The sequence below is a fragment of the Amphibalanus amphitrite genome, unplaced genomic scaffold, assembly GCF_019059575.1.
Source record: "Amphibalanus amphitrite isolate SeventyFive unplaced genomic scaffold, NRLGWU_Aamphi_draft 000051F_arrow, whole genome shotgun sequence".
Lineage (NCBI taxonomy): Eukaryota > Metazoa > Arthropoda > Thecostraca > Balanomorpha > Balanidae > Amphibalanus > Amphibalanus amphitrite.
In genome coordinates, this window is record NW_024881547.1 from 287923 (window position 1) to 301144 (window position 13222).

Below are 13222 nucleotides of genomic sequence, written 5' to 3' on the forward strand. Positions count from 1 at the left end.
TGACCCGCCAGTGTACGTGGTGTCGGCTACGTCAGTCATCTACATCGGCAACGAGAGCTCACACGACCCCGGCGATTACGACGCGCCTTATGAGCGTAATTATTACAACGCGGCGCGGCCACGCGCTGTCACAGATAACAGCGCCGTGCTGAAGCACACGTGCCATGAAGAGAATGGCGAGCTGCAAGAGCTCTCCGTGTGGATGGACAACGAAGGTAGGTTGGTCTGAGAGCACGGGGAAGGAGTATGGGAGCTGGGAGTCTGGGCTCAATTCCCGACGCGGGAGGTTTTGTCCCCTACCTTTATGACTTTGAGTGCAAAATTATTTCGATGAGGAGGAGGAGTTTGTGCGTTGAGCAATTTCATCACTAGAAGTTAGCAATTTCATGGGTGATGTTGAAAGATTATGTGCATTGCATTGGTAAATATACCTACTTACGAGAAAACCTCAACGATTAATATGCAGCCAGGTTTATTTATTTATTTATTTATTGCACTTCATCAGATCGTTCCGCTAAAATAGGGCTATTCTCCGATCTGCATCGTCATGACAATATGCATAGGCATGAAAAAAACACACATACACACACCAGATAAATTGAGAGGTACAATGACGGCATAGCAGTGACAAAGTACACTATCACGGCATAGACCTAACCGACTGCGTTACTCTGGCGCAGTAAGTCCTTCACCTTGGCCTTAAACGTTGCTACACTCAGACCAGCCAAGCCGTTTTGCAGCGCCATTCGATTGTACAGGGAGGCGGCTCGGTGCACAAATCGACGTTTGCCATGGTTGTTTTTCGCACGACATACGGCTAAAAGGTGCGACTGTCTGGTGTCTCGACACACGTGCTCATGGTTATAGGACATATAAGAACGCAGTACATCAGGCTTCCCCGACTTAAGAATGCCATGCATCAGTCATGACATGTCCACATGCGCTATAAACTCGGGTACACGCAGCCATGCAAGTTCGTCTAGCACATCAGAAACATGATCAAATTTTCGCCGCCCGGAGATAACTCTGGCTGAGAAGTTAAAAACTTTCTGTAATCTGGCTATGGTCGTGCGATTGGCGCTACCGTATACAGGAGCACAGTACCGCACATGGGACAAAACGAGAGAGTTGACACTTGACAAGCCGAGGTAAAATAGAATGTGGAACAATGTGTCTGATGTTCATGAGACCGATAAGAATTCCGAAGCAGCGGTTGATGATGGTGTTGATGTGCGCTTCCCAGGTGAGCTCGGGGTCAAAGCTCAATTGACCCGCAGGTCAAAGCTGTAAAGGGTGGCATACACCACAGAGCAGCGTATTGCCTAAGCTCGTCCGCTGGAGTGAAGCATACCGCGCGCTGTATATGGCCTGCAGCTTATGACTGCGAAGCTTGAACATTGCTTGCAAGCTCAGCTGCTGTAGAAAGGAAGCAGATATGTGAATGGCTTGTACTGCACAGTGCACGATCTACTGATAGTGCCAAATACTTGGCCACATTTTGTCCGTTTTGCCGTGTTGCTTAGGTTCAGAGGTCGGAAAATAGTTGAAATTGTTGCAGCTTGTTGAGCTCTTCTTTTCTTAACAAGTTGGGTTATTGTGTCGGGACAGTGCTTGCAGAAACCTGAACTTACTTTCAGGTGTAGTACGTTTTTATACATTGTTGCGCTTTATATTAATGCTCAAATGCTGTAGCCTTCATGCATTTCATTTGATCCAGTTATTTCCATTACCTAATTTCTATTTTAACATTTCTTTTCTAAAGTATTTTAAATTGGCGCTCTAGACTGTAAAATGCATCAGCAGCCATCGATACGCTTTCGAGACTCAGCCAAGCGCTCTGCCCACTCTCCGGTCCGTGAGTTCGTCCCGTTTGCCGAGCGTTAACCAACTCTGCCGCAACAGTGACGATGTGGGTCAGTGCAGTGTGCAACATGGACGGTGGCGACCGCACGGTGCCAATTGCCGCCTCGGATACCGGTCATTTACCGGTGCCGTGGCGGATATCACTCAGCAGCCCGCTCTGCTGAGACGGTTTTCCGAGTGGGTATCTTCTATGAGCCAAGCAACAGACCGAAACGACGAGCAGCGATGTTGTCGCGTTCACATGAGTCCCAGGATAGGCCAGGAACATTTTTTTATGATTGCACCTTCTGCGAGCTCAAAGTCAGTTCCGGCGACTGTCCAGCGGCGCCTCCGTCGTCCCACTTGCGCTGTCGTTGCTGCTCGGCTACTCACGCGTTAGGTAACCGTTCCTGTGCCCTGCGGCGGTGCAGCGACGGCCAGCGCTCCGCGCCACAGAGGTGCGACATTCGTGACGCTCCCAGGCCGTGATGCGGCGCGTGCGACGGCGTCACGCTGCCGTGACGTGACACGTGAACCGTCACGATCGGCGCGAGGTGACCGTGATGAGAAACTGAAATGGAGCGTGCGAGAAATGGGCCGCGGGAGGTCATCCAGTGAAATTAGTCTTCGGGTACTGGGTCCAGGTGAGCTCGAAGATTTTATTGTCGGGCCCGCTGTCCATGTGGCGACATAGTTCAGAGGTGAACTTTCCAGACCAGTTTGCTCAGGCGGCATTCGATTACTCCCTTCATCAGTTTCTCCAATCGCGGGATGCGGGCATCATAAGTTGGCTCGTCGACGTCGGAATCCAATTCTTGCGGAACAACTCACTCGCTCAAAAAGTGATTGAGCTGTGTCAGAAATTACTGAGTGCAGTATCCACACCTTGTAGAGAGTACAGATAATTATAGGGTGATCGTGATAGGCATAATTACCACGGCTTTGCTCATATGGAGTATGCGCATAAAGCCTTTTTATATTACTTCATCGAACCGCATTTGTTATGTCACGCAACGCTTTTGTGTAGCATTATTTTGTGACGTTTTTATTACGCCTCGATATCGGCAACTTTTTACAGTTTTTTCATAGAGATCAGTTACTTTTCCATCAAACTTTTTGTTCCGGTCTTACATTATAGTTGGGTACTATACCTACTCGAAAGCAATCCCAATCGTCACTTTTTATTAACGCGCTGTGAATATCACTGTTAACTTCTAGTGTGGTCTGTCAATCTACCATGGTCCTCATTGGTCTTAAAAATCTGATATATGTAGGCTATTATAGTCAGATCATGTCATATTTCCGCTATGTCAATGCGGGGAAGAGTTTATTTGAACCAATCTCCTTCAACTACTAAAACGTGTTGGTTAGAGCGTGTCTTGCCGTGTAATGAAGGTCATCTTGTCTCCGGTTTGTCGGAGAGATTAGCTTCATGCAGACATCCACAGCCGGACCACCGTAATCGATCAAATATGCTAGGGGCAGGTTGACTGGCAAATTCCTTTCGAGATTGGTTGTTGGTGAGGAAGGGGCGATGTGGTCCGTCTAATGGCGTCCTTGCGATAACCTTTAACGCCTTGATGGGCGAAGATAACATCAGACTTTGATTGTTTTATCAACGTGCTGGGAAGGCATTGGTGGGAAACGAAGTGGTAAATCCTTTATCCTGATGGCAGTCAGACCAGCCCTTGACACTTAAAACGCGGCGTTATTTTCAACGGCCGTGATCGCCTCTCCAATTGTGTCAATTGTGGTCACAGCCAAGGTCTTCTTTGCTATCAAATATATAGCAGGATCTGTTGTACTCACGAGGTCATCTTATAGTCTGCCCAAGGGATGTTGCCTGCGGTTAGGAGTGAGATGACGTCACTCATTAGTAGTGACGTCATAAGGTGGTGTTGGCTCAGGCCAGGGCCACAAGATAGAGAGCTCCGGGTTGCACCCACGTTGATCGTGACTTTGGTAGCGTTGGTAAGCTTGCATCCGAAGAAGGAAGGGCTAGCAAAGCTGTGGTATGACGAAACTGAAGCTTGCCTTATCACTTTACTGCTGATGCGTTTCAAATGCGAGTGGCTCATAAACTGGTGACGCAAAAGCTCCTAAACAAAATCACCCTCACTCGTGCCCCCGTTTACTGAACTATCATACGATTTTCAAACCCGGACCGGCGCAGGATGAGGACAAAACGTGCAAACATAACTGTCCTTGTTCTTTGAAACAAACAATGCACCTGTTCAACAACTGCATCACAGCAGCAGACTTGCCCGCCAAGTTTCCTGCCGCGCGGTGCCTTTCCTTCATACGGGCGCCTGTCTTGTCACCTACCACCTGCAGTGTGGGGGTGCTGGCTGCGCGGTGCCTTTTGTCTCGGTCACACCCCAGCGTCAGGCCCAGCTCGGGTGGGCTGACCTTGCCCCAGTTGTCGGAGGACCTCTCACCCAGCCGCCCGCGCAGAATCGGACAACGGCTAGCGGCGTAATGGCGGTCATTGGTCAGCGTTCGGCGGTCAGTGGTTACTGGTCACTGGTCAGATGTCATTTGCCAGTGGTCATTATTTAGAGGTCAATCGTCAATGGTCGGTGGTTAGCGCTCGCTAGCAGGCATGCAGCGTTTACTGGTATTTACTGGCCCGCCAAGTTTCCTGCCGCGCGGTGCCTTTCCTTCATACGGGCGCCTGTCTTGTCACATATACTACCTGCAGTGTGGGGGTGCTGGCTGCGCGGTGCCTTTTGTCTCGGTCACACCCCAGCGTCGGGCCCAGCTCGAGCGGGCTGACCTTGCCCCAGTTGTCGGAGGACCTCTCACCCAGCCGCCCGCGCAGAATCGGGCAACGGTTACCGGCGTAATGGCGGTCATTGGTCAGCGTTTGGCGGTCAGTGGTCACTGGTCAGATGTCATTTGCCAGTGGTCATTATTTAGAGGTCAATCGTCAATGGTCGGTGGTTAACGCTAGCTAGCAAGCTTGCAGTGTTCACTGGTATTTGCAAGGGATTATTACATAGTCCTAGCCCCCAGTTGAGATTGCATTCGGTCTTTGATCGGGTCGTTGGTAATTTTAATGTATTTGTAAGATGGTTGCTACAGTTATTGGTCGGCGATCATTGGTCAGCAGCATTCAATATCAGTAGGCAGTCGGTCAGTGGTCGTGTCCTCGGTGCATCTCAGAAAGGGCGACAGCTGGTTGCCGAGTCACGTTTACCGTCACGGTGTCCACTCCTAGAATGTCACAACCGAGGATGTCCTAACTTACGATGTCACACCATCTGCCATCTGGCGTCACAGCGTCACAAAAGTCACACATTGTCACACAAGTCACACATTGTTCATCCCGTTATCCTGTGACATAGAGTTTTGTATACCGAGGCCTACAAAGGTGTATGCCTGTAACCATCTCCGACTATCCCCATCGCATACTGCAGATCCGATATCTGCCGTCCTCCCTAAGTACCGATCGAAGTCACACTCGGCTGACATTCACCTTAACACATGGGTGACTTTTTAACGTCACATGCTCTATTAATGATCGGCGTCACGTCAAACGAGGTGCTCGGACACGGCTCCTGCGTCAGAGGACGATACCCTGGCGCGGAGCCACGCGCGCGCGAGTACCGAAATAATAGCACCGTTTTGGGACAATTGTGGTGATCGGAGCAAGTGTAGCGCGTCGAAGTTGTGATAAGTGACCCGACACAAGGTCGTTTATTCATAGACTAGCGGTGAGACTCGCTGCAGTGCTGACCGAGTCAGAGATATCGCGAAGGGAGCTGTTGCGTGCTGTTTTTGCTCGCCGCTGCAGTCTGCGGTGAGTTCCGTTCCGCCTACTCTCGGGGCCCGCTCTCCATTCTTGGATGAGGTGCGGCACGTGGGGCAGTTGGTCCAGCGCTGGTCACGCGACTGGTCTGTCCCAGTGTTTGGATAGCCCCGCGCCTGTCTGTCAGGCTGCACTCTGCACCAGTTGACTTACTCGGAGGAGCGCCGCTCGACTGTCACCGGGAGCAGACTGCTGAACTGCAGCTCTTCGCCTGTTTAACTGCAACGTCCGGTCTGGGAGAGTGGCTGTCACTCTGGGCCGTCTCGTCCCGTATGTTCAACTCGCTCGGAACACCGATGACTCAGAGTGGTACGGTGCAACGCTCGGACCCGGTGGTCGGTCGCCGGTGGCCGAGGGCTGTGGTTAGGAAGCCTGCGGCTGAGGCTGATGGCCAAGGGCTGTGGACGAAGGCCAGCGTTGCGGTCGCTCTGTCGAACGGTAGTCAGCATTTGGGACGGTGGGCGTCGGAGGCTCACTAGCTCTCAAAGAGTGATGCCAGCTGCTGACTGGACGAGCATCATCTGACTCTGACTCGCCGGGTATCAGCTGACCCTGACTCGGCGAGTATCAGCTGACTCTGACTCCGCAGTGCACTGAGCTCAGTCCTTGTCAGCTGCCGTTCACTCAGTAGCCGCGTGCCGGGAGACCCCAGTTCCATGACGAACAAAGAAGTCCTGAGGTCAGCAGGAATATCAGACCTCTGTTTGGAGCTGGGGGATGAAATGATGACGCATAGACCCAGACGTATCTAAGATCGATGAGTACTCAATACACTGTTAGGTAAACAAGATACATGCCCTCATATTGGTTCGAAGAATATCGAGCAGGGCACAACTTCAGTTCGTGATAACGGTTCGAGGTAATACCGTGACGTGTCACGACTGAGACTGTCCGAAGTGACGCATCCGAACATGAAAACTCAGTTGTTAACTACTAGATAGCGGTACCGTTTTTCGAGTGATTTATGAATCGCGGCGTGATTTCTTTAGAAACAAGTGTTAAATGGTGTCTGAGTAGACCTCTTTATCGGTAATGGCATAGCCCTACTTCATGCAACCATCGCTTGACATGGTCTGGTAGTTAATTTTGAATGAAGATAAAAAGGCATTGCATATTATGCGTATACATATACAATGTAGTAATGACCAGATTTATTTTTGATGACTTACCTCGATATGTTTGCTTAGCTATTCCGTTCTTTTGTCTTCATTTATTTTTGATGACTTACCTCGATATGTTTGCTTAGCTATTCCGTTCTTTTGTCTTACGACGATTCTATCAATGGCACCATCAGTCGTGATGGAGTCAAACTCAGCGATAGCGGGTGAAAATCCAGTCAAACCTGCCTTGTCTTTGAAAGCAGGCAAATATATCTCTATTGTGCCTGTCTGGTGTCCGGAAAAACACGTCACTGGCTATCCCCAATCGTCATCGCTCAGCTCTGTCATCGGGCAATCACACGGTCTACTGCAGCTTGTTATCAATAGCGGCAAAGAAGAACGATGCCGATTCTTGTGTGGTCGTCTACCGTGTCCCTTGCTATCACTCGCTCTGCAGATGCCGTTTACGAGAACTTTCCACGATAGAAGCAACAGAGCGAGCATAAGCAGAACCCATCCGGAAAACGGGGCTGGTGCAGCGTCGCTGATGACGAAATTACCCTCGGCGTCTAGGCTTGTTCAGGTCGTCAGTTGTGTGTCTTTTGGAGTGGTGCAGCTGTTTCTGGCATGCTGTCGCCAATCATGCCTGTCATGGAGGCCATTACGGTGCCTGCGGTGATGGGGGATGAATAGCGTGGGGTGGCCTCCACGGCCAGCGCCCCCGGGGATGGCTCCACTCCGCCCGAGCTCACAGAGGCACCGAGGTAACGCGCGCCATGTGGGGTGCCAAGGCCGGGAGCCGCCGCCGAGGCTGAGGCTACACAATTGGGGGAGACGCTATATGCAGCTTACTCTCCTCATCTCTTCTCTCTTTTATCCCTCTCACAGATCAAGATCTGGAAGCCGAAGATCCGTTCTGATGGAATTTACTCACGCTCATTTGCTTAATTTCCTAATTTCCCAGCAAACCCGTTTTTAGGAACAGTTTTGAGCTAGAACCAGTCAATCCAGACCGCTGCAGAAGATCCCATGGGACATCCATCCATCCGTCTGTCAAACATGTATTTTTATGATCAAGCTTACTTTGCAGGATCAACGTTCCGAGTGAACCACTGTACTTTGTTCGCTCACTTTTGACAGAGTAAAGAAATAAATGGACCTGAGACGCAAAGATAGTATTGCACATATAGCGTAACATCAGCGTTAGCCACCTTCGGACTTTTACTATCGTACTTAATTAGGGAGTCTGCACGAGTCGCCGGAAACATCGTCTTCTCTCTCACTCTCTCCCCATCTCCTGGCCCCAACAGCAATCATCAGGCCGCATTCTTGGCTAACAGCCGGGTGGCCAGGTCGCCCTAAGGCGAGTATGAGTCATCCTCAGAGTGTTCGAAGGCTCGTTCACCCGGGACCCGGATCCTCGCTGGAGACATGGCGACACGCGCAAGGCCGCGCCGATGACCCGACAGTTGTGATGTAGAGATGAATAGCCTCGGCGCGTGTCGTGCGTACTTCTCAGAAATGTGACGACTGTGACGCACTGAATGTGATAAACTAGGAAAGTTAAGCTGAGAAAACTAGAACACGGGCCCCTCGGGCCGCTGATCGCTGTCCAGCCGTCAGCGTTTCGAGAGGAGGTGATTCATATCCGTGGAGCGGAATTAGTACGCACTGAGCTCTGCTCTCGTGATGTGGTTGGGAAATTACGCCGCCATACAAGTGGAGGTGCGGTGGAGAAATAGTGCATTCGGCCGGACATGCACACTCTTGCTGAAGAATTGTGGTCGGAAAAAGCGACGGTCGCGAGGCACCGCCGAGGCTGGCAGTGTCGCCTTGTGGTCGTTCACAGCTACCTCAAGATGCCAAGAGTCACTGTTTCTTCCGTTGTCAACCACTGACGTATCCGATGTTATTCATCATCATCAGGAAGGTCGGTGACATGACGAAACGACATCGTTTCCGCAGCCAAGGAACGTTCAACTTCCTCCGTCCTTGGCTCGGCCGCCGCAACATTATTTCCAGCGATAAATGATAAACTATCGAGCTACTCATGCAGAATGAGTGTGATGAAGCACCGATTGAATCTTGAATCTTATGCTGACAAACGACACTGATGATCGTCGATTGGTTTGAATGGGACGTAGAAAACCGCGGGCAGTCGCGAGCCGTATCACGGAAAGAAATAGCGTCGTAAGGGTCTGCCTAAGGTCAGTGAACTTGTATATTTTAACCCATTATATCGGAGACATAAGTGGGCATTTGACAACAGTCCCTAGTCCCGGCCCGACGTCTTGCACAGCATGCACCGGTATATGCAATAACTATGCATGTTATGCCTTGCACACGTTGCCGAGGCATCTCAAGTATCCTTCGAAAACTTACTGTCATGCAGACCAAGTTCTACTCATCATTCAGTACCACTTCCATATCTAACTGGGTCGCAGTTCTCCATGAATATTATAATAACCGGTTACCATCTGACCTATATTACCGATGAAAACAATGATATAAATCCGGAGTTTGACCACTGATACCGACTGACTGACCTCTCAGATACCGACTGCACCACTGACCCAACCAAAACACTGGATCACAGAGTTCGACCAAAATACCTCGGACGACCAGACAATGCCCGCTAGACTGGTGTAGACTTGTAGAGCGTCATCTCCGCGCTGTTCGGCTTTGACGTTTCGACCGGTTCTTCCTAAATCTCTGATAACTTCTGATCACTCTGCGATCGGCACTCGCTTGTCATCCGTTTTGGTCAGTGGCCCGACTGGTGCGACTTGTGACCTCTGGTTGACCTCTGGTGACGTCGCGATCGATAACATTCAGGTTCCGAGGTCAGAATTGCTGCTGGGTCGCTCCACTATGCTGTGAGATTATCGCCTTCATATCTGACCCGCGCCGTCTTGGTCTGTAATGGTAAGACGGTATACAGCCTACGCATATGTATAAGCGGGGGATGAAAGAAAGCTGCAGCAGGAGGCGGTAAGGCGCCAAAGAGTCTACGCAGGAGCCTTAGAGGATAGAGAGACGCCGCGGCAGCCGCAGGGCGTCGTCAGCCGCACAGTGCACTGGCCACGGCTCCTGCAGGGCGGGACTGTCGGGCCATCCGACCGCCTCGCTAATGTATCCGATAGCGGTGCGTCAGAGCGCGTCACTCAGCCCTGACCCTGCGACTTCTCACTGGGCAGAGGAAGGGAGGAGGGAGAGAGGGAGGGGCGCATACTGGTCGGACGGCCGGCCGGGCCGTGCCACCCTCCGCCATCGCTGCCGCTGCCGCCGTCTAGTCGAAGTTTTTGTGCCGTAGTCCCGTTTGGCTGCACCACTCAAGTTTCTCATTCTCATCCTCGTTAGCACTTTGGTTCGAGTCACTGACTGACACCGGGTCCGTTTCAAAACATTCTCATTTCATCCCTTCATTCATTCTCAGCGGGCGTTGCTCGCCTGCCTTGATGCTCTCTGCCCACTGTTGGCAGACGTGAGACGTGGGAGCAGCAACCCGGTTCTGCAAGGCACGACTCTCCTCCGCTACTTACATGGCGATACTGTGGGGGCAGCCGGTGGGCTGGGGTGGGGGTGGCTGGCCGGCCTTGAATGTCAGTAGGAGCGGTTGGGGAGCCCCGGCCCTGGACGAGCTGAGCGCGAGCTGGTCTCTGAGGCCCGTATATGAGGCCCCATGAAGCCTCTCAGAGGCCCCGCTCGTGTCCGTTGGTCAGGAAGCCAATCCGCATCGATTAGACAGCCGGAGCCTCGTGCACCTGCGAGCTGAGAGGGCTGTTATTGCAATAGAGCTCCTGCAATAGCCAGTGTGATGGTCCGAGGAATGTTGCAGGGCTCTCTGTTTGTTATTTTCAGACAACCACTGTCGCACCGGGAAGGCTGGCGATAAGTTTTTTTTTTCTGATGACACCCGTGCCTGCTGTCACAGTAGAAACTCAGATAAACGTGTGTTTACCGCGCTGGTGCAAGTTTTCAGTCAGACGATGCTTGCTTTTCTGTTGCAATACCGCGAGTCTAGGTGTCTGTATTTACAATTGGTGGCGCCAAGAGCTACTGCTAAACGCTACTGCAATCATCCGTGAAATTCACGGCTGCTTTTGTTTCTCTTACAGCTCTTATGATTTTCAGTTCCTAGCTGTGTGTTCTGTATAGATCTCATCTTCATTTCCGAGGTGCGTCCGGTGTAATCGGGCGAACGCTGTGTAATCAGACGGAGATCGGATTACCTCTGACACATCGCCCCTCGTTCCGGAGAAAGTACCGAAGTGGTAGGCGCCGTCGGATCAGAGCTCTTCCGGCACGTATGGAAATTTGTCTCGGCTTGCGACACAGCGGGAGAATCGTGTGCGTTGGAAACGGCCAACAGCGAATAATACCAGCAATTAATTCATCCATTCATAGCCGGATCTAGTTCTTAATTTAAAGACAAAAAGTGAACCCATTATCAGGCATTGATTGATGTAATCGGTATCCGAGCAATCTTATATGTAAGCCCATCTAACGTCTTGCATTTTCTAGAGGGTGCATTTCTCATCAGTAGGTAAACCACAGGTGTTTATTCCATTTAATGCGCACCTACTGTTTTGGTCTGCAACGAGCTCTAGCCTGTGCTCTCGTAGTCCTCCTCTATCCAATTAACCGTTCAATGTCTCAATTTATTTTCTATGATACCATCTCTCTCGACTACAACAGTCTTGTTTACCAATATAGTGCGCGGTCGCAACACTTTCACTCTTCCTATACCCCACCACTATAGCCGGCCCTCGAACCTCGCTGCACCTGCCTGACCCTTGTGAAGCTGACGACACCACCATAGGAGACTCATCGCCTCTCCATGGGCTCTGAGGGTGAGGCTGCCAGACCAGCGAGGTGGCCAGCTCGGCATAGTGATGAGCGGGACTTTCTCTGGTCCCGTGACAAGCAGGTGGAGATCGGTGCAGCCGCACCTGGTCGGTCGGCTGAAACTGCTCCCGGGATGGGTAGCAGAGCTGAGTAACGGGTTGAAACGATACTGAGCTGGCTGTGGCGAATGGTGCTTTGGAATTCCTTAGGGTGTGGGTGATAGCAGCTGAGCTGTTTGAACGGTGCTGTATGAATGAAATGAATGCAGTATGTCCGACGAATGGCGTTTAGTCAGGTGATAAAAAGTGCAATTCAATTGAATTGCTAAAAAGAATGATGAGAAGGTAAAAAGATTGGCATTGCAAGCATTCACAGTGCTTGCATTTCTACATTGAGCCAAGTTAAAATGTGTGACAGTGAAATGTTTGCTCGTCCTTAGTTATGATCCGATAATCCTTGGGCTTAGGCAGCCCGTCTCCACGCTCCAAAGTTTCTCCTTCGTCAGCGCGTCTGCAGCCGCTGCAGCACGTGCTGCAGTACCCCAACAAACACTTGCTGTTGATCGTTCGGCAAAACAGCCCTCTTCACCCTATGTTTAGCGTGCCTCGAGCGATCCGTGCAGCCAGCCAGCCCGCCCGGCTGACTGCCAGGGTCACCACTAGGTGGCAGCACTGCGCGGCGGTGGAGACTGCGACCTCGGTGGATCATCTCAACTGGCACCTCCGTGCAGTCTGCTGCGCCAGCACTGATGGTGTGTTGGGTGATATCAACATGCGCCAGTCGCACCGTGCCCCTCCCTCGTGGAGGAGATGTGGCCAGACTTCCGTATCTGGAGACTGATGGCGACAGGCGGACTGAATAACAGCTGACTGAGCGCAGTTTGAACGATGTCCTGGATTTATTGGGTCAAAATGGTGATAAATTGATAGCTATGAATGAGTTTGTGGTCCAAACAGATGTGTTTTTCACATGACGCACAGCTTTCTGCTCACGAATTGTTTGGTTTCGACGCTCGTTTGCTTATCGGATGTCGTTCCCATAATTTCTCAGTCTTCGAAAAGTTTGCGGAGAGTGAGGGTGAGTGTCAATTCGCTAAATCCCTGGCTGTAGGTTCGTGACTGACTTGGTAGTCTCACTCGCATCTGACTGGCGCTGGCTTTGGACTATCGTTTACATTGCAGCTGCTCAGCGCGCCTGCTGGGAGACTGTTTCTGCTGACCGGATACTGGGCGTATACTGACCGCATACTGGGCGTGTGCTGACCAAAGGCTGGGCTGGGCAATGGGTGCTGACCAAATGCTGGTCAACTTGTGGTCTAGTGACACGTTGGATCAGGTGTAGGTGGTTGCAAAAAAGGACAACTGTGGTGTTAGTAGCATTGGTGCTTTTGTCCGGTCAAACGTGCTTTCTACTTTTGCCTCTCTCAATCGGCTGGTCCGTTGATAAAGGGTGACCACATAAATACCGCCATACGTTTAGGAAATATTTTGAAGACTATGGGAAATGTTAAGTATGATACAGCCTATTTGTCCTCTTGACAGTGCTACTGACATTGTACACGGCCTGCAAAACGTTAAAAGATAGGATGTTTACGGTCTGCTACTTACATTTCCCAATAGCC

The 13222-nt window shown here is 51.1% G+C and overlaps 1 protein-coding gene across 6 annotated transcripts in view; it reads left to right on the forward strand.

Moving 5' to 3' along the window:
• LOC122377847 (pneumococcal serine-rich repeat protein-like) overlaps nt 1–13222 on the forward strand; it is a 99495-nt gene that overhangs the window by 67369 nt on the left and 18904 nt on the right. For 3 of the 6 annotated variants that reach the window (XM_043358343.1, XM_043358341.1, XM_043358342.1), the window contains exon 6: nt 12–215. The exons of the other annotated variants lie outside the window; for them this stretch is intronic. In XM_043358343.1, the coding sequence (XP_043214278.1) occupies nt 12–215 (204 nt within the window). The remainder of the gene's footprint in view (nt 1–11; nt 216–13222) is intronic. 6 annotated transcript variants of the gene reach the window in all.